Source organism: Octopus sinensis, linkage group LG8 (assembly GCF_006345805.1).
Source record: "Octopus sinensis linkage group LG8, ASM634580v1, whole genome shotgun sequence".
Classification (NCBI taxonomy): domain Eukaryota; kingdom Metazoa; phylum Mollusca; class Cephalopoda; order Octopoda; family Octopodidae; genus Octopus; species Octopus sinensis.
The window spans coordinates 86,716,349-86,739,490 of NC_043004.1; the positions used below are offsets into that span (position 1 = coordinate 86,716,349).

At 33.2% G+C, this 23,142-nt stretch overlaps 1 protein-coding gene across 5 annotated transcripts in view; it reads right to left on the bottom strand.

The window, feature by feature from the left end:
- Positions 1-23,142, bottom strand: part of LOC115215089 (WW domain-containing adapter protein with coiled-coil) — a 111,280-nt gene that overhangs the window by 45,314 nt on the left and 42,824 nt on the right. For all 5 annotated transcript variants that reach the window (XM_029784253.2, XM_029784251.2, XM_029784249.2 and 2 more), the window contains exon 4: positions 10,411-10,562. In XM_029784253.2, coding sequence (XP_029640113.1) covers positions 10,411-10,562 — 152 coding nt within the window. The remainder of the gene's footprint in view (positions 1-10,410; positions 10,563-23,142) is intronic.

Below are 23,142 nucleotides of genomic sequence, written 5' to 3' on the forward strand. Positions count from 1 at the left end.
GAAAGAACATTTTCACACCCCTAAAACTTTAAACTCCGAATAAAAAAAACAAACTCCTAAGCTCATTATGCATATTAATGAAAATATGGAAGAACTATGAGAAATACAAGCTCAATCCATTTCTAGTTTCTTAGCAAAACTCAAATCTATAGACAACTTTGTGAACACTAAAATGTTCAAAATTCAATGGGGTTTTTTTTTTTATTTTTTTTTTTTTTACAAGTTGGCATTTAGTTTGCAAAACTTGAAAATTCACCACCACCACCAAAGGTATGTGCTAACTTCATGATTTCCAGTGTGTGTAAAACCCAAGAGTAAACAGTTTTAGTCAACTATATATATATCATGTTTTGGGGGTGTTGGCATTCATATCACCAACTACTTTAAAATGTAGAATGAGTGCATTTTATTGTGCCAAACATCAGAGGAGGTCCACAACAAGATAAAAACAACCATTGTATCCTATAACACTTTCCATTTAGAGTTAATATTCACCAAGACAGGTTGACCACCTAGATTTGCAATGTCCACTTCCCACTTGTTTATTAATTTTACTTCTTAAAGCAGCAAGCCGATAAAATTGTTAGCAAGTTAGGTAATAAATGCTTAAGGGCATTTCTCCCAACACTATGTTCAGAGCTCAAATTCTACCAAGGTTGACTTTGCCTTTCAGGGTTTGATAAAATAAGTACCAGTTGAGCATGTAATCAACTACCCCCATCCCCAAACTGCTGACCTTGTCCCAATATTTAATAACATTTTTTATAATCTTTTAACAATCATTTCTATTTACTATGTCTCAATGATGATGATGATGTCTTTTGTTTGTATTATTTAATCTATTTGCTACATTTAAGCCAAGTTATCACTAAATCTGAAGCATTTGTGATTTTATATATATATTTTTTTTTATTACAAAAAAAAAAAAATTGGAAGAAATAGCATAAACATTCCAAGGATACAAAATTCATACTTTAACCATGTTGGACACAGGATTTATATCATGAGTTTGATGTAAAGATGAATAAGTAAAACATGACCACAGGTGATTTGAGATAGTATCAAACATAGTTGATTTAGTAATTAAAACAAGAATGAACTATCAAAAAGAGAGGAAAAAAAACAATTAGCACCAGAGGAAAAGAAAGTAAAATAATGATTATTCAATAGTAACAAGGAGATCACATACTGTGAGGTCATTCACAAATTACATTTGTGAATAAATTACTTTTAGTAAAGATACAGTCTATTCTTATTTGTCCATAAGTTATAGGAGCTCAATATGAGATAATAATTATTGAAAATGTAACACTTTAGCTATAGAGAAGAAATAGCTGTGTTGGATAATAGAAACTAATACCACTTGATTTCCAACACTAATTCCAGCAAGCCAGCAGATTACTTACCAATCAGATGGGCACAAAACAGGAAACAAAATAGGCAACAGCCAAAAATGTACCACTCAACATAGACTACTAATTAGTGACCTAAAGATTAAGAGCTGAACAATCTGGAGAAAGAAAGCACTGAAACAGAAGAATCTTTTGGCCAGAAGAAGGTGCCAATAAGTCTAGTTGACATGTATGAGGAGGAGGAGGAGGAAATACAGCCAGCTGGAAGTGTCTATGAAACAACCAGCTTCAAGCCACAGACAAGATCTGAGAATAGAGCAAGGTGCCCCCAAGACAGAAGGTAACATGGTAGCAGAATAGTACAGTAACTAGAGCCATAAAAGCAAAAAAGACAAGCTTGGAAAAACAGGTAGAGTTGAGGGAAGGTGGAGACACTATCATGTTGCTAAAAGAAGTTAAATATCAGATATATGTAGCTAGGAGAAAATCTGAAAGGGATTTAGCAATGCTCTGCAATAAGAGGGTCAGAAGTATATAGAGTTCCAGATTGCAAAGCACTGTCACAGCAAATCATGATATTGAAAAACAGTATGTAAGTAATGATAGCAGTGCACTTGCACTTACTGATGCCAAGAAGAAAGAGGCAAAGAAATATTACAAGAGGTTGCTGAATTAGAAGAATGCAAACAGAATTCCATACATTGTACTTAATGTAAATAATGTGTGCAGAAGAGATGTAGTGGGATCATAAGAAACTGACAGAGAAATTCATATATGCAGATGCACAAGAGTAGTTAGCAGTCAGAGCACATGTTAAATTCTCTGAATGCATAAAAGACTCCCTTGAGCTGATAGTAAGCTGTCCTAGTAGTTAATAGATTCTGTTATCTAGGTGACTTAATTAGCAGTGGAGATGGTATTTCCAAAGCATAATAAGAGTAAGAATGGGTTGGAAAAAGTTCAGGAAGCTATTAATTTTGAAAGTAACATAGAGAAGAATAGATAGTGTGATGCTTGAGTATGAAGTGTAAAGTTGCATGGTAGTGAAACAAGGTCAAGGGCATGAAATGCAGAAGATGTATGTAAAGGCAGGAAATAAATGAACATTTTTCTGCTGGATGTGTAATGCTAGTGTGTATAAATGACAAGGCACAAATGAGTAGAGAGAAAATTTGGAATCAGTGTGCAGAAAAAAAAAGTATGCTGGTATGAGCATTATACATGAAGGGCAGTTGAAAAAAAGGAGTGCCAAACATTCCAAATACAGGAACTTGTAAAAAGGAAGACACCAAGAAAGACAGGGAAACAAGTGGCAAAGATGAATGTTAAGAGGCTGGACCTATGAAGGAAATGATAAAGATTCACAAGTAACAAGATGCTGTGCCAGAGAAGATTCATCGATGCATGCCAGCAGGGAAAAGACACAAAAATGATTTCTAAAAATATGAACGAAACTGAGAAGAATTTATACATCTTGAAATTTCCTAGATATATATATCACTAAAAACTGTAGAATTCCAAGCTAGTCAAGGTCAACACAATGTCGGTCAGAAGGCCAAAGTATTAACAATAACCCACGAAATGCAGAACACAGTAGCTGAAGAGATTCATTGGTTGACATATAATAGCAATAAAATGAAGTATGATGATTTACTTTCAAGTAGATTAGACATACACAAACACACAAAACATATACCAAGTTAAAATATATTTCAAGTTCTTAAAAGAATATATACACACACACACACACACACTTTTTAAATAGAACAAAATATACAGAAAGCCAGTTCTGACTGGATTTTAATCAGCATATATATATATATAAAAGTTTAATTTAGTATTGATATATTTTAGTGAAGTGACCTTTTTTTCTATTTATGTTCTTGATATTGAAGGTGACTTATGTAATAAATTTACTTAAGTTGCTGTAGTTTAACTACTGACCAGGAATTTAGCTTATCTAATTTTAGAATCTTCTGAGTTGAGATAAACTGAGAGAGAGAGAGAGTAATGTGTGTGGAGAGGGGTCAAAACCAACCATAACAAGAACTGAGTATAAATGAGAGCTAGCTGAAACAAATCAAACTTAAACATGAGACTATCTTTCTATTTGCCATCAAAGTTATATTAACTAATAAAAGCAAAGACTTCTAATCCATTTTGATTGTGATATTTATAAATCTAACAATGATTCCTTTCTATAAATAGGTGCTCTATACAAATTACATGCCAATCCTTGGTTTAATTTTCAAGGGCAAGTAGTTGAATGAATACAAATAGAGCAAAAGAGAATAAAGTTGTTTTTTTTAATTAATTATATAAAAGCAGTCCAAACATGTGGTCAAAAATCAAAAGCAATTTATTAATAGTAATTTTGAGAGAAACAGGAGAACAAGTTGTAAAAGTGTTCTTTTCCACCATGGCAGTCCATCTATTGCCAAAATACCTAATCCTGACTCATTTAAATAGCTGCAAACAGTTGTATGGAATAGAACAATATGCTGTTCTAAAAAGCAAGAATATTGTATGCATGGCTTGGTAATTAACAAGTTTATTTCACAGATAGATGGTTCAAGATTGGATCCCACTGCGCAACACCTTGGGTAAGTGTTTTCTACAATAGTCAGGTTGACCAAAATCTTGTGGATGATATCTCATAAACAGAAACTGTAGAAACCTTTTGGAGAGACCGTTCCTTTTATTTGGGTGGCACATTTGAGCCATTGCCTTGTGCATTACCACCATCTGGCTCTTGAGTGCATTTAGCAGAGCAATAACATTACCTCAAAATACTCAACTCAGAACACTATCAAAATGGCACTATATTAGAGGACAAAAATCAAACCAGCACTTTCAACAAAATAAATACAGTGAATAAAAGAGAAAGTAGATGTTATACTTGATGTAGTAAACTGAGAAATTTTAATTACAGGTATCCTTCATATAACAGAAAACACTGGTTGTGGAATTCCATGCTTACAGATATTGTAAAGTATGACCACAAATTTGGGAACTCCTGTAATTCTGCCTTTATGTAAACTTGAGAAAACTTTTATTTTCAAAACTGAAATTATTTTAATATTTTTTTTCCTCAAATCTCATCAGCATGTCTTCCCCCTTCCACCTCTACCTTATTTTTGTGGGTATCAATTCAAATGACCTTGTTTCGTTTTGATCTCAATATTTTACCAGCATCTATCAGCTCACTCCATTACATTCCCCTTACATCCTAAGCAATGAGACAACTACTTTTTGCCAACGCAAAACATCACTACTTTTCTTGGATTCTACTGTTTTACAATTTGGAGAGAATTTCGTGTTTGTCACCACAACTATTGAATTTAGCTACTAATGAGTAAGTATGAATACATTAGTCATTCAAAATGGAAAAAGACTAACAAATGGAAGTGAAGGACAGTGGTGCAAAAGAGTCTAAGGGACTGTTGGTCATTTAAGTGAAAGCTATAAGTTTGTATAACAAGGTGTTAAAAGTGGAAGTGCATTTTCTAGCATAATACCTTCTGTTGTTAGAAAGGTTTAAGAAGAGTCTTAATTAGCAAAACATTGAAATGACCTGTGAAACTTCCAGTGCTAAGACAGAAGCTGCTACTAATTCTGAGGAGCCGAAGGAAATTATTACTCTAAGAAGGTTAAAAACCAGAACACATGTACAATGTTGACAAAAGTGGACTTTTCTGGAAGTACATGCTGATTACAACTTTTATTTCTAGAGAAAAAAAAGATCAACCTAACACTTTAAAGCTTCCAAATATCATCTGATACCTCTTGTGGGATGAAATGTTGCTAGTAATATGAAATCAAAGCCCCTAGTTATGTATCATTCTCCAATTCCAAGAACTTTCAAGGGTATGCTAAATTTAATCTACTTGCAATTTAGTATTCAAATTAGGCTTGCATGACTTACAAAGTGAACTAGCAAGCGTAAATATTTCTGATAATGTAAGACTAAAAACACATCTTCAAGATATATCTTCTTTGTGTCAGCCAATGGATCAAGGTGTGATAGCTAATTTCAAACATAAAGAACTTTGAAAGAACTCATAAAAACTATGACAGAGAAGAGAAACTTACAATTAGAGACTTTTGGTAAAAAACCCAACATTGTGAATGTAGTGAACAACAATAATCAAGCCATAAGATGAAATGGCTTTTGGCAAACATACGATCAGACTATCTGAAAGTTTAGCAAGATACTACAATTCATAGAACACGGTGCGGTTAAAAGTTGCCAGCGCTGCCTTGGCTGGCTCCCGTGCCGGTGGCACGTTAAAAGCTCCAACTGATCGTGGCCAATGCCGGACACCCCTGGCACCTGTGCAGGTGGTACGTAAAAAGCACCCACTACACTCGCGGAGTGGTTGGCATTAGGAAGGGCATCAAGCTGTAGAAACTCTGCCAGATCAGACTGGAGACTGGTGCAGCCCCTGGCTTCCCAGACCCCGGTCGAACTGTCCAACCCATGCTAGCACGGAAAGCGGACGTTAAACGATGATGATGATGATGATTACTTGAAAAACATTGGTGTAACGAGGAGCTAATCATATAAGAAAAAAGAAAGGTGCATGGTAAGAAGAGGATATAGAAGCACCACTTATTCCACCTCAGTTGATTGCAAAGAATATGGCTAAATCACTGGCATTTACAGTAGAAGTTCCATAGATCTCTGCTGTTAATGATCTTAATTGTGAATGTAAATAAAAATCCCAAGAGGTATTGATAATGAAACAATTTCCTATTGTGAACTGTACAAGATGATGTTCTGTAATTATGAAATAACTTTGGACAAGTTCTTCATTTCTGCAGCATATACTGATGAACTAGACTGAAATAGATAGTGCTTCTCTTCCTGCCAGAATCCCCCTTTGATAAACACTACTGTTTATCAAATAGCAGTCAATGTTATTTGTGGCAAGTATGTACTGTACAACATATTCTGAGATATTCCCAAATGCATTTCTCTTCAAATATTTTATGTATATACATACTGTACTCTGTGTGTGTTTAAAAATTAATATTTTCGTGCGTAAGTGATGGAATAATGGTTTTGTGAAATTGACAAAACCATAAAAGAGACAGGCATGGAAAGATTGGAAGAATGGGGATAGCAGAGAAATATAATAGGTGGCTACAAGAGAAGATAAACAGCAGATTTATCTCGCAAGGTGAGAAACAGAAAGGAAGAAGTTTGCCAATGTTCTACAGTGTAAAGATCAGAAGCATGAGGGTTTCTGGATAGCTTGAAAGTGTATTAGAGAAAAATTGTGATATGGGAAAGATGTATATATGGATGGATGATGGAACACTTGCACTTCATGATTTTGAAAGAAAATAGACTACTACAAAAAGCTAACAGAGGAGAATGCAACAGAGAAAGAGAGAGGGACCAGGTATCCTTTAACAGCAATATAACAGATAAAACGATTAAGAATATGAAGACAGAGAAAGCTCCCGATCTATCAGGAAGTACAAGCGAGATGCTTAAAATATATGGTAGATGGGATAGTGCCTAGTTACCTGTGTAGTTAATCAGGTTGAACAGGAAGATATCATACCCAGTGACTAGAGTGGCAGCATTATAGTCAACTGTTATAAGAGTAAACGAAATGCCTTAGGCAGAAGTAATTTAATAGGTGTCAAATTACTGAACCCGGTCATGAAAATTATCGAAAGGGTACCATGAGGGTACAACCTAACAAACTTTCACCACCATCTTCTCTCTCCCAGATGGGGTAACCATTTTTCTTCTCTACTGCATTTTTTTTAAAGTCTGGTACTTACTCTATTGGTCTCCTTTGCCAAACTGCTAAGTCATGGGGATGTAAACAAGCCAACATTGGTTGTCAGAAAGTGAATAAGCATGCTGGGCTTTCATACAATTTTTGTCTACGAAATTCACTCACAAGATATTAACTTGGGGTTATAGTTGAAGATACTTGGCCAAGGTCTCACACAGAGTGACATGGTTGCAAAGCAAGTGTCTTAACCACACAGCCATTAGTTTTTAACCTCTGATCAACTTGCACAAAACCACCTCCCCTTATATTACCCCCCCCCCCCCCAGATAAGAGGTTTTTGTCTTGCAAGTTACTTGGTGATCTCACCAGTGCTAGTGCCATATAAAGAGAACTAAATACACTCTGTAAAGTGGTTGATGATAAGAAGGGTATCCAGCCATAGAAACCATGCCATATCAGATAATAGAGCATGGCACAATCCTCTGGCTTGCCAACTCATATCAAACTGTCCAATCCACACCAACGTGCAAAGAGAACATTAAATGGTGATAATGATAGGATATTTGTAATAAAATGATGAAAGCAGTCATTATCTATGTGACAACTTCAGGTGAGAAAAACAAGAGAAATAACATGTGTACAAACACACCTACACTGAATATATGATGTAATTTCACATCATCTACTGCCCAATTGTGAAAATACATCCACAAATACATATATTAGAATTCTTTGCATACCAAATGATTTCTTTTAAAAATCCTACTCACATACATATTTGAAAATTTAATACTCCTGCTTTTTTTTTTTTTTTTTGACTAAGCTAGGATACTATCATTGAAGGTTTAGTTTGTCATATTAACACGAGAATTCTTTTTCATTGATTTCTAATTGTCTAAACACTAAGTTAAGGGACATAAAACAACAACAATTTTTAGCCGGTAGACATAAACGCAGACACACACAAAACAGGCCTTTGTAGTTTATGCCTATCAAATTCTACCCAGAATGTTATCCACCAGAAGATAACTCTTGCCTAAGGTGTCATACACTGCGATTGAACCCAAAACTACACAGTTTTGAAGCAAACTTCTTAATCACACAGCCAAGGATTATTTTCAGAAATATGCCTAGTTTGTTAAACTGAATATGTCAGTACATCAGTGAATACAAACACACACACACACACACACACCACACACACACACACGCACGAAAGGATTTTGAAGCAGAAGATTCTATAAAATGTTGATTTGAGTGGTTTTAAAGTGTTAGAAGTAAAATAATTAAAACTAAAGGATGTATTAATATAACCATCATTATTTAATGAATGGTTTCTATGCTGGCACAGGTAGGACTGTTTGACAGGGAACTGGTGAGTTGCAGGTCTGTGTTAAGTTCCAATGTCATCTTTGGTAAAGTTTCTAGGTTTCTATGGCTGGATGCCTTTTCTGCCAACCAGTTTACAGAGTGCCACTGACATAGTGAGGTTGCTATGTAACTTGCATGACAAAAAAGAACAGAGAAAAGGAGACAGAAAAGGCACCTACAACTAAGAGAAAGTATTTGGGAGAGGTAGGTGGAGGTGGGTGGCTGTATGCCAGGTGTTGAAAGGCTAGAGTACTATAGAAAGATACAGGTATCTTGCAATAGAGAAGAGGAAGAAACAAGAAGGTGAGCATAAGAGAAGACACAGACGGTGGATCATGTGAGGAAGATGAGCAAGTGGATGCTTCATACAAGCATAAGTGGAGGATAATGTAAGTGATGAACAGGGTGGGGATGCAGATTATGGGAAATATCAGTATGTAAAAGGGTAAGGTGGGGGATATAGGAAACAGAATGTAGTAGAATGTTGTGCAAGGGGTAGAAGCAGTGGAGAAAGAGATATAAAGAAACATAAGGGGCTATAGTGAGTCATGGTTTGTATGTTTAGCTATTTTATGAAGCAATTTAATTAGACCAATAGGTGCAGGTATGGCTGTGTAGTTGAGAATCATGCCTCCCAACCATGCAGTCTCCAGTTCAGTTCCACTGCACAGCACTTAGGCAAATATCTTCTGCTAAAACCCCAAGCCAGTCAAAGTCTGTGTGGACTAGGTAGACTGAAACTGGAAGAAACCGGGGAGGTTGTTACGTTCATGTCTGTACTCTTATTTTGATATAACATGGTGGTTGTAAACAAGCAGAATCATACAAGCCAGGTTGTTTGTTTCCAGTCTTCTGTGAAAAACATGTCCAGCGATGGAGAAATATTACCTTACTTGGAACCAAGTGACAATAGGAAAGGCATCCAGCTGTTGAAAAGCTGTCTCAACAAATTCCATCTGACCCAAGTAAGCATGAATAAGTGGAAGTTAAAACAACAACGATATATCCATATCATCATCGTTTAACATTCACCTTCCATGTGGAATAGATTGGACAAATTTTCTGAGGCTGTGTTTTACAGCTGGATGCCTTTCCTGTAGCCAAACCTTTTAGTTATTTCCTATGACATACAGGGACACTGACCTGTTTTAAAACCAGGATGCACACAGTCAAACAGTACACAGACAACTTCACATGCATGTACTGACATGCAAAACCACACTACTACACAACAGTATGTGGAGTTTACTAATTCCTATTAAGCATGTCAAGCAAATACTCTTAAATAAATTTAAAATGTCCATAAAAACACTACTATAATTCTAGACACCAGAAACATCAGGTTTTCTTGATAATAAAAATTATATACTGAGCAAATGTAAATTGGGGGCGGGGTCATTTAAGCATGTGATCTATCTATCCATTATAGGCACAAGTATGGCTGTGTGGTTAAGACACTTGCTTTGCAACCATGTCACTGTGTGAGGCCTTGGGCAAGTATCTTCAACTATAACCACCAAGTTGACCAATATCTTGGGAGTGAATTTCATAGACAAAAATTGCATGAAAGCCCAGCATGTTTATTCACTTTCTGACAACCAGTGTTGGCTTGTTTACATTCCCATGACTTTGCAGTCTGGCAAAGGAGACCAATAGTACCGAACTTTAAAAAAAAAATTAAATAAGTACTGGGGTCAATTTACTTGGCTAAACCCTTCAAGGTAGAACCCTAGCATTGTTGCTCTCAAATGACTGAAACAAGATAAACTTAGGCAACTGAAGAGTTATTATTATATATGGTAAGTTATATGCTAAATATACTATTTCAGATGTAACAAAAATAATTGAGGAGGGATTATTTTTTTATATATTACCAAAAGCATTAAAAGCAGAAATAGTAACACAGACAGAAGACAGATTCATATATTTACCTCTGCTTTATGGTCTTTTTCTTTCTGTTCTTTAATATCCTTATCATTTTTATGATTTTTATCATGATTTTGGTGATTACTGCTATTTTTATTGTTACTGGTATATGAATAATGGTTGAGTCTCCTATCTGATGTAGGTGAGTCAGTGGAGCCTAATAGAAGAGAAAATACATGAAGATTACATTACATTGTGTAAACTAAATAGAATTCAAGATATAACTGCAAAGAAAGATTAGACATATTAGGTTATATTTATATTCAATGACAATAAATGTTTCTTGTGGGAGAGATTTAAAAAACAGAAAAATAATGAAAAATTAGTGAATGAATCGAAAAGTGAGAAAGAGATGGAAACATTAACATTCATTTTTTAATTATTATTAAGTTTAAATACCTGAAAATCAAATGTTAATTAAGGAGGTGAAATTACTAAATGCTTAAAAGAAAATGGGATTTTAGAATTTAGAAATGAAAAATGAAAACTGAAAATTAAAAATTAAATCTTCCCATTAATTGAAACCAACATTTCCCAAGATCTCATGTTTACATTAACAAGATATCATATGCATTTCAAACTTGAAGATAAACATAAAACATAACTGAATTTACATAGCTCTTCAATTCATTTTAGCCACTGTGCCTAAGGCCATGCTGGAGTTTCTAAAATAAAATAGAATAATGAATTCTTATTCAAATGAAAAAAAGTTCACCCAATTATAAAATAAAATACAATTTAACCTTTTTTTTTTATATACCAACACTTTTAAGTATTCAACTTTAAACTAATCATCATAATTTTATTTAAGAATTTTTTGTTATGCTTCAACCAACAGCTTATCTTACTAAATCCTTCCAAATTCTAGTTAGTTTAGTAAATAAATGCAACACAGTATTTATTAGAAATATGATATAAGAAAATTCTCAAAAAGATTAGTAACATTTTGTTTGTGTGTGTATTTAATACTGGCTATTTATTCAAATTTAAGTTTTTAATTTCACATCAAATAAGAAAATCAGATTTCAATAAACTTATTGAGTTCAAATTTATATATTTCTCATTTTAATGAGTGATATATAAAATTTAAAATGTGTTTGTAGCCATCTTCACATAAATATTTTAAAATCTAGTCAAAATATTGGTAAAGTTTTTGAATAATTTACTTTTCACCCACAGCTGTGCTAAAGACATTAACACAAACAGCATAATTATCACCAAAACATTAATTACTATTTAAAACATGACAAACAATAACATAGATGGCTGATATGAGATGACGAAGGGCCACAACCAGGAGCAAGATGATAGGATACTCATCTAATCCATACAAAGAAAAATTATTATAAAATGACACTAATGATAATGAAGAGGATGACTTGGATTTTACCAACTAGCATTAATGTTGATGAAGTCAATTCTCTAGACACATTTCAAAATTTATGAATTACAATAATATTCACTTTAAAAGTGAGATTTAAATTATCATCCAATTTCATTTCAAATAATTACAAAAACAAAAAAATCATTTAAGTTTAGAATTTTATGGACATTAATCTACACAGTATTTCATCCGGTTTTGGTCTCCAGTATAGTACCAGACTTGATTTGAACTAGTGACTTAATTCTAAACTAAAGACATTTCTTTAATTAAAAAAAAAATTAGTTCAGGAAAAAAAAGTTCCAAATTCAAACTCAGTCAAGGACCATGTACAGAAGTAATCCACTAATGAGAATGAAAACACTTTACATATAAAGTATGACAAGGGATTAATTGTACAATCTCAACTCACTGAAGCATTTAAAATTACTTATCCTAAAGTAGAAAATAAACCTCATATTTAATATCCTCTATTATAGATGTTTATCAAACTTATCAGTAATACTTTTATGTCAGTAAATATTTGAAGTATGATAAAAAAAGGGGAAAAGGAATAAAATCTATTTTCCCCTTCTTCATTGAGTAAAGAAAGATATTCTAATTGGCTACAATTTAGATGTTGAGAAATTTTTTCCCTCCAGTCATCAAAACCACTTTAATAACTATTCATTATCAATTTCAAAATATCAAATAACCTTTTAAAAAATCTGGACAAGAATTTTGACCGGTGAATTAAATAATAAACTGTCTCAATAAGATCTAACATAAAGAACTGAATTTATTCCAAACTATCAGTAATCCATTACACAAATAAGGTGGACGTTAAACGATGACGATAATGATAAGGGGCTAAATTAAAAGGTTCCTATTGATAACCTTACAGAATTAATGCAATGAAATAACTAAAAAAAAAAAATAGTAAACAATAAACACATAACATGCTGAAACAAACTGTGCCCAATAAAAATGCACATTTAATATGAAAACTGATTTAATTTATAAATTTACAATTACTTGGAATTTACTAATGTAAAAAGCATTTAGGTGTAAAGATACTCATGCATTTTCATTTAGATAAGGGGTAATGTAGTAAGGAGGTGGTGGGAAACTATTTCCAAGAATTGAATAAAGATCAACAATGCTCATCTATGTACAAATCTAAACAAAACTTTTGATGTTTGCAACCTCATTACAGCTAACCAAATCTATTCTTAAGAACTAGGAGTAAAGTTCTACAGAGCATTTTCTTTTAATATTTATTTATTTGAAAATTTCAAAAGAGTTCCTTCATTATTTTTTTTAATGAAAAGTTTTGAACATGTTCCTTCAGAAGTTATTTTGAAATAAAAAATTTTCAGAATTAACTGACATTTTATATTTTATTGAGGCTTTATCAGTATCTGTGGCATTACTACATTTTCAAAAGTGATTGAAGGACATAGAATAAACCGGAATCCATAAGCTATCTTGAAAATGGAAATCTATGGTCTGAATATTTGCAACAGAGTGGATTGTTAAAGGCACGCAAGGGCAGGATGACAGTATTAAACTGAAAAATAGACTAAATCTAAACCAAAGCCAAGGTCTGGGTCTTTAGGTTCATTCATTACACACTTTTTCAGAACTATTCAATATACATCAAAGACAATTATACCATTACTATGAGACACATCTCAATTCTAATTAAAGTCACTTCAAATGTTGGAGCAATTTCAAAATGTAACAGAACAGTCACTAAAGATTTAATATCAAAATAATGGAGAAAACACAAAAATCAAACAATTTGAGTGACATAAGTTCATTTGCTTCCCTTCCTTACTTTGGTTTTGCTGTAGGTTGTCAGTTACTATGCATTATGGATATATCTGGGTATACACTAATTTTACTAACATGATTCAGAACAGACTGTTATTGTGGTCCCTATATGCATGTGGGTGCACATGCATGCACAAAAGAATCACTATTGTTTTACATCCATTTTCCCATACATAAGTCAGATGGGAATTTGATAATGTCACATGATGCAATCCTTTGTCACCTACTTTGTGAGGTTCAAAATCCCAAGATTAGCCTCTACCATTTCAAATGTCTTCCTATTCTGCAAGTTCCCTCTTCTTGCATCAATTCACACCCCTTTACACAGCGGTCACATTTTATATAGATCATATATCTATTCCAACAGTTTCCCCTCTTTCACACTACAGCTTATTTCTTTCATACACATCACCATCACTTGTACATCTGTTGTCTACATAGCATGGTATAGGTTTGATTGAACTTATTGAGACAGCATTTTAAAGTTGAATGCAGGCACACAGGATACCTTCTCTGAAAAACAGAATCACATATTCTGCAAATACACAAACATACATATACACATATGCATACATACACATACGTACATTTACTAAACTTTTCTAAATCTATTGGCACACTGTAGTTAACAGTATCATTGTTAATATGTTGAAACCACAGAATTTCATTCAACAGCTGATAAGGGGAAAGCTGTATCCTCATTTGATTTTTCTAAGTTCTACTCATTTTACATTCTCCATGCTTTATTTCTTTCTAATGCAATGCAGATTTCATTACTTAACATTGTAGCTTATATGCACTCTCTTGCTTTCTTTGTCCGCTCTTATTTTCTTTTTCTTTCTTTCCTTCTCTCAATTTCTCTCTCTCTCTGAAGCTAGTGTGGTCCTGTTGTTAATGTGCTAAAACCACATTAGTTCATTCAACAGTTGATGAGAGAATATTAGTATCCTTGTTTGTGGTTTTCCATATCCCATTCATCTGACTGATCTCTCCTACTTCTCTATATACACACATACATATGCTGACATACAATATAAGTATATACACATACATATGCTGATATACATATAAACGTATATACATATATACATTCACAAACATCCCCAGATACATACATGTGCATACACATCTCAATCTTATCTGTTTTCTCTGCTTGCTCTCAGTATCTACAGAGAGTAAGTACTTTCATAGGTCATATGCTTCACTTTTGATTGTATCACTAATCAGAATGTACAGGATGCATTTATTGTGGTACAAGCAATAAAGAGGTTGCTATGTACTTGACATGAAAAGACTGTATACACATAAATGCACATACATCTGTACACACACACATATGCACAGACATGTATGTATATATCATCATTTAACATCCGCTTTCCATGCTGATACATAAAAAATATCATGCAGACTCAGATCTTACACCAGCTGAGATGTATAAGCAGCTCAGAGGACAAGAATATCTCCAAATCTCTCTTTGGGATGCCAGTCTAATGCATGATTAATTCTAACCATTTTTTCCATGCTAGCATGAGTTAGATGGGTCATCATATTTATTCTTTTTAGAAGTTACTACTCATTTAGATAGTTTGTAAGACCATGTCTCAGCCAAACATTTCATATTTAGCTTGTTTTCTATAGCTGTACACCATTCCTATCACCAACCACTTTACAGAATGTACTGGCTGCATTTCAGTACACTGTTGCCATGTCCTCGATAAGACTGAAGAGTCATCTCAACTCCACATTGTCTGCTCATTTGCCTGCTACTTTACAGAGTGTAGTGAGCATTATTTTATTAAGACTTAAGTGCTCACAAGGCTGTCTAAAAACTGAAGATTTATCACTATTCTGTGTGATCGTGTCCTCAATGGCCCAGACAAAGACGAATAAAAGAGAATTTGATGACAGAAGAGGGGATGGACAAATGAAAGGGACAATGTAGAAACCATGCAAAAACTGGAAGGTTTTGATTGAATCATTAGCCAATGTTTTTTAGAAAGGCAACTCCAAATAATTATTCTGATCAGAATGATCCATCCAACCTGTACTTAGCAAGGAAAGTATACATAAAATTATGAATATTTTATTAACTCAGTGATGCTTTATACTCATACAACTTTGTGAATACATTCTTTCATAGCAACTGTACTGTTATAACGCATCACCTGATTAAGAAAAGTAATATCAACTTTGCATAAATAATATAGCACATACTATGTTCAGTTAAAACTGCCCAGGTAGGTGTGTATCGTTTTAATGTCTACTTTTCCCATGCTGGCATAGGAACTTAAGACAGATTTCCTACATCAGGAGGCCCTTCTTGTCAACTGTTTCCACAAAAAGTACTTTTTCCCCTAAGTCTTTTGAACAACCCATTTGACAGCTAGGAAGATATCAACAAAGACACTGCCTAAATGGTAAAATTACTACAATGAATACACAGCTAGGGATATTTTTGCAGCAGGTGTAAACAATGATACTGTCTACACAGTGACATTACTTACAGAACACACATACACTAAGGGATCCCTAAAGCTATAATAGAAGCTAGTTGCCCAGTGCCAGACAGTGTGAAAAAACATGAAATTATAAATGATGTGAAGCAAAATTCTTAACCACACCAACATACATCAATATAATCATACAATACACACACACACACAGAGGAAGATGGACACAAATATACCCATATACCAATGCAGGTATGATTGTATGGATACAGAGGTTGCTTCGTGACTGCATGGCTTTGAATTCTATCTCACCACATAGTACCTTGGACAAGTGTCCTTTCCTACAGCTTTGGCCAACCAATGATTTGTTGAAATGGTAGACAAAAACGGTATGAAAGCTCATCATGTGTGTGTGCATGTGCGGATGTTGATATTCTCCAACTTCACATGACACTAGCTGAGAAAAGGACAAGGACGTCTAGTTCCTGTAACTAATACATCCCATAACTTTGTTAGTCTGTACTTTTAAAAGCCAGTAGACTAAAAAAATATTACTTGAAAAACAGCTTGAGATTTTGTGGCAGGAGAGGCAGCCAGTCCAAAAATACTTCCTCAAACAAGTCTGTCTAACCTATACCAGTATGGAAAAATGGATGTAAAGTGAACAAACATAAAATTGCGCAAGTGCATGCATGGCTGGGGGTGGGGACTTAATAATTTGTGATTAGAATTAAGTGTTCGACATAAGATGATTAGGTTGTGGTTTTGATTCCCTGATCAGATGATACATTGTGGCCTTGAGTAAGGAACTTCATTGAGCAAGGAACTTCATTTCACTTAGCTCTAATCTACTCTGCTGGTGCATGTTTTCAGCTTTCAGCTGAGTAGGAGTTAACTCTGTGATGGACTAGCATACTGTCCAGTGAGAAATCTTGTATTCTCAGTTACTTAAATAGCACAAAACCAAGTTAAACTGTCCTAATGAACCTGTAAACTCAAATAGTCCTCAAGTATGTAAACAAACATGAATGCCATATATACAAGCCTATAATCTTCAAACAGATACAACCACAACAGGTTTCACCAAGCTGGACCAGAAATCTGTTTCCCATCAACTTTGACAAGCCTCAATTTCATATGTTTCTCTGCCGATATCATTAATGTGGTTGAGCAAACCTTGACCTCTACTTGTATGCAAGAAGTTGCCAAGATGTAACATCCAATATGGTCTGGTATTCAGCACAATAGCAGTAGCTAACAAGATATACTCCGCATTGAGATGGAATATAAACTTAAATATCTCCTCTTTCATTTTATACTTACACCATGAGATATTTTGAGACATCAAGGGTTCTCCATAGTCTAGGTTTTAGCTCTATACAGAATATTATCTACACACATCCTAAAGGAAGCCAGCCTTGTTTACTTTGAAACAAGACTGCTAAATGTGAAGCTTGTTACTAGCACTCCTGGCTTGCCTCTTTCATTTCAGAAAGTCTTTCTGCTAGCCACCAACACAGGACCCAAGGTACTTGAAGTCACTAACCTTCTTGCGCTATGTGCCACTGTTACAATAAATTGTCAAGGAACTTTTGTCCTCCTTGATGATATGTACATTGAGAAACAGGCCAATCTTAGAAACAGCATCTACAATGGATGTTAAGAAGTCCTGTTGTGCACCATTCAGTTGATGAGCTGTGTAAGCTCATCATCATCATACTGAAGGTCAGGTAGATATATCAGACGTGTGCGTGCGTGCGTGTATATATATATATATATACACACACACACACACACACACACACACACATACCCTGTGACTACTCTGGCATGGAGCCACTTAGATAATAAATCAATAATACCATTAAGCAGAGGATATGCACATGTTTGGTGCCCACTAATTTTGATAACATTATCCATGATTATAATATACAGCTTCCAGTGTGTGTGTGTGAGTGAGATCACTCATGCTTACACATGCATTTTGATTTATTCCTATGCTAGCCACAGAATAGAACTCTTGCTTCTACCTTTTTTTTCTTTCTTTTTTAGATTTCTAAATGTTTAACTTCTGTTTGATTGACAAATCTGACTTCAATTTTGATACTTATTCATAATATTTTGTCATCATAGCTAAAGTTACATCATATCATCCAACCATTCGATTGATACCAAATTATCTTGAATTTTATTCTCATATACAAAATATAAACATGATACTACAATAGTAACTTCCAATTATATAAGTGACAAACTTGCTTTGATTGGTAACAACTGCTTTAGTTCACCAATAATTTGGGTTAATACATGAATGTAATAAACTCATTTTCTTGCCACTGCTGTAGAATTTTTTCAACTATCACTATTTAGTTTGAAGTGTTCAGCTCATTATTTTGCAATTAACCATCTTAGATTTCTGACACCAGAATCAGGACCCACAGCTAAAGGAAGTAGTGGGATGTTGTTCACATGTGTTGCTTGTGTCAATTATCGCTTAATTCTCAAAACAGATTTTTATATATGTCACGGTGGTAACACTGAAAAAAGCTTCTAAGGTTTACATGATTAACTCTACAGAAAAAAACTAGTGTTAGTTAATAAAAATTGTTACTAACCAGTATTAATATAACTTTTTACTAACAGGGCCAAATTTCATTTGACAACTGAGATTTGTAACTAACACATGAAGTTAAACTCTAGAGTAAATACTCAACTATTTTGATACAATAGATAACTAGTCAAATTATTTTAATTTAAAATAATAACACATTTTCAAGTTTGAGTGTTCATATATGTCTATTTTCTAATGAGCACTTAACATTTTGTTTTAGATGTTGAAAGGAGTCTATTTAATGATTGGTATTTGAAGAACAAATCAATGGATACAAGGACTAATTAAGTAATTAACTTATTGCAAAGATGAAATAGCAGGAAAGTACTACAAAACAGCAAACCCATACTTTCAATTTGGATAGTTTAGCATACACATTTTATCACAATTCTGAAACACTTATCCAATACAGAAATTGATACACATATACCAATAAATTAAAACTATTTTCTCCCCCTCTCTATAGTTGCCTATTATTGAAAATATTATAGCATGAAGTTTAGAGTTCAATTTAATATGCAACTTTGATAATTCCAGTTAATGAACTTAATGACGAATGTGTATTTTGCAGACTAAAGAACTGATCAAATATAACAATTATGTACATGTAAAGTTAGGAAGGTCATCAAGCAACAAGAACTGCCAAAAGAGACAGTGAAGCATGATACAGTCCTTGGACTGATCAGATCTTGTCAAAACATCCAACTCATGCCAGCATAGAACATGGACATTAAATGACAATTACATTTCATTGTCTGTTTGTTTGTTTTTTTAACTAAGCAGGGGTTTTTTTTTAATGTTTTAAGTCTTGTATACTGGTATCCTTTGGACTAATTTTAAAAATGGATTAGCTTTTTTTCAAATGGTAATATGCACTAAAACAAAAAACAAAAAAAAAAAAAATCAAAAGAATACATTTGTAGATTCTATTTAATCTGTTAACATTATTAAACCTGAAGTCACATGCATGTTTTAAGAAAATAATTTGGTTAGATTTTATGTTTGTAAGCTACAACACATTAACAACATTTTCTACTTCACTAAGTAAATGAAGCTGTTTATATACAAAAACAAAAAAAAGAAAGTAAAAAAGGATTTATATTTAACCTTTATCAGCTGTTTAACAAATTTTCAAGAATAAACTTTATCAAATCATATAAAATTGATACAAGTTTGAAAAAAATATATTAAAACAAAAAAATTAAAATAACATGTAGAGATATCTACCAATCATTTTGTGCTAACATTAACACAAAATATGTATTATTCTATGTAAAGAAACTATATGGGACAGCATTAGTGTTTAAAGCAAGCTAAGGTAAGACTGAAAGGACTGGTTCATCAATATGCTAATATTAAATTAAAGGGAGTTTTGGGTTCAGTCAAAACAAAGCATTTTAGTCAGATATTCTTGGTACCAATTACTTTTGTAAACTGCATTTAATTTAAATTCCTTTATTAAATCTCCACCACGTTCAGCCTTCACAAAGATATAAGTTTTTAAAACTTTATCAATAAATTTCACCAACATATGAATGTTACTTAGAATATGTAATTATATTTTCATACTTTAAACTAAATTCTTATAATAAAGTTTGAAAAAAAATTTGCTATTGTCATATCTAACACATTATATAACCACAACAATAAGAAATGTATTTTTTAAAAGCTTAGGCAGGAAGATAATACGTACTCATTACATTTTTCAGGGCTAAGATGACTTAAGTTAAGTTAGACTAAATATCTGACCCGTATGTTTGCAAAGGAGTGGACTCTGCTAAAAGCATCCGAAGATCACTTGGTAGTGTTAAACCAATCAATAGATTGAGTCTCTCACCTCAAAAAATAAGAACAGTCTTTCTGACACTCTTCCAGTTTCCAGCTGCCAAATTTCACTTGAAAAAACTTTGACCCAAGGCTATAGAAGTCATTTGCCAATATTGCTGTATACTGGAATCAATCACAGAATCACATAATTGCAAGGTAAAATTCCTAATCTCACAGCCATGCCTAAAGTATAAACTTTAGCCTCTGCCCAATCTTTGATAAGATAATACAAGCAATTTATTATCTGGTGACCACAAAAATAATTATACACATTGAAGTGAATGAAATCTACAAATACAACCAAGTTTACAAAATAGGCTATCTAAAAAGAATTCAAAATTACAAACTGTAAAAGATTTTAATTATTTAAAAATTCTTAATGTAGAAATTGATACTTTAAGTCAGCAGAAAATAGCAGACAGACAATATACTACATAAGAAAAAGCTTAGAGATAATTATCACAATCTTTAACCAAACTATTACCAAATATCTGACCCAAATGCCCTCAAAAGTGCAGACACTGCTAAAGGAATCCAAACTTCTTTTTTACACAATCTAACAATCAGAAAACTCTGCAGAATGAATTTTATTCAATTCAGACATAGGAAAAATATTGTTTTGCAGATTATTTTATGTAATCACTCTAACAGTACTTTTTAACAGAATATCATGAAATTATTATTGTCAAATATATTAAAGTTTGTGCTTTCCATAAATACTGGTGAAACCTTTCTTGGGACATTATAACTATCATAATTTCAAATTTTACAAATAAACTAACAATCAGCAGTGGATTTGTTAATGAGCTGTCTTGTTATCAAAGATGAAATTTATATACTTTCTGAACAAGCTTTATAATGACGAATGCACCTAACACCAACTTCAATAAAATCAAGCCAATGCTGGAGCCTCTATGCAATCTTTCAACCAGCTCGCCATAGCAGTCAAACCTAATTCTAGGCCTAGTCTTTTGGCTGACTAATTACACACTATAGATTTACACTCTCAAAACTAACCTGGAGCTACACAGCAAATTCAATGAAATTCAATATTTCAAGAAATCACTTTATCAATATAGAAATAACAATATAGAGGGGGGGGGGTGAAAATAAGAAACAAAAATAAGTTTCTTGGGCATATTTCAATACAAATTTCAGTCACTTATACACACATATTTGACAGCTTTTGAACTACCATGCTAGTCTTGATAAATCATTAACTCATAAAAAGAACAGCCAATCAGTCTTAAACAGAAACAACTGATTACACTTTAAACTAATAAAAACTGCTGTGTTTTTATAACTGTTCCTTACATAGGCAGAAGGTCAGAAATGCTTTGTGAGAAAAAATATTAACATTAAGTTTAGTACCAATGTGTTATAGGTTCATTTGAGATAGGAAAGTGAAGTTCGTTAGTAAAACAGCTTTAAATTTCTGAAAAATATTAGAAACGTATGGATTTTTAAACATAATTTTACAGGATTTCCCTCACTCAAATCTGTCATCATCATCCTCAATCTCTACAATGTCAATCTCAAATTCATCATCATCATCAACCTCAATTTTCATTACATTGTCTGTTTTGATTTTATCATCAGCTTAAATGTCATCACTTTAGGTAGGAGGGAGGTAAGTATTCTTTTTTTTTTTATATGTACCAACATTGTCACAGAATTACAAAAAACATATAAACATTAAAAATGTTTTTTGAAGGATTACAAGGTTTGCATCATAAAAATTGCCACAGCTTACATTACTGTAAATATACATATGTTCAATACAAATGAGCTGATGCTACATAAAAAACATCCAGTCCACATTGTAAAATGGTTGGTGTTTGGGAGGGCATCCAGCTGTAAAAACCTTGCCAAAACTGACCTTGCCTGTGCTTGTGCCACATAAAAAGCAGTTAGTCCACTCTGTTAAGAAGGGCAACAAGCCATAAAAAACCCTCCCAAAACAGACACAGAAGTTTGGTGCAGGCTCCTGCCTGGCCAGCTTCTGTCAAACTGTCCAAACCATGCCAGCATGGAAAGCAGACGTTAAATGATGATAATGATATGTAATATACATACATACACACAACACAAAAGACCAAAATGAATTAACCTTATATTCATTATTCCCATTTCTTAACTATTACATCAACCACAACTTTGGTCTCAGCTTAGAGTCAATATATCTATGTATATAAATTATACTGACTAGCACAAGGCTGACCTTGATTACCAAAGATGATTGTGCTGGATTTATGAGAGTTAAATGGGAATAACACATAAACAGTTATTTATTTTTGTCTTTGTTGTATTGCATATATGTATATACTATGTAGTTTTACATACATCTAATGTACTAACTGTATTGCATATTTTTGATAATATAAGGTGTGGTAATTTTTATTACACAAACCTTGTAATCCATCATAAAACTTTTTAATGTTTACATTACAATTATGCGATAAGAAATCACTGATATCAATGTTTGTACATGAAAATAAATGGTCCATCCCTCAGAGAAAACATTTAAGATGATGACAACATTAAAGTTGATAATGACAATGTAATCAAAACTAATAATGAAATGATACTAATGATGATATGTTGACATTGACAAGACTAAGGTCAAAAAAGGAAAATTTGCGGGGAAAAA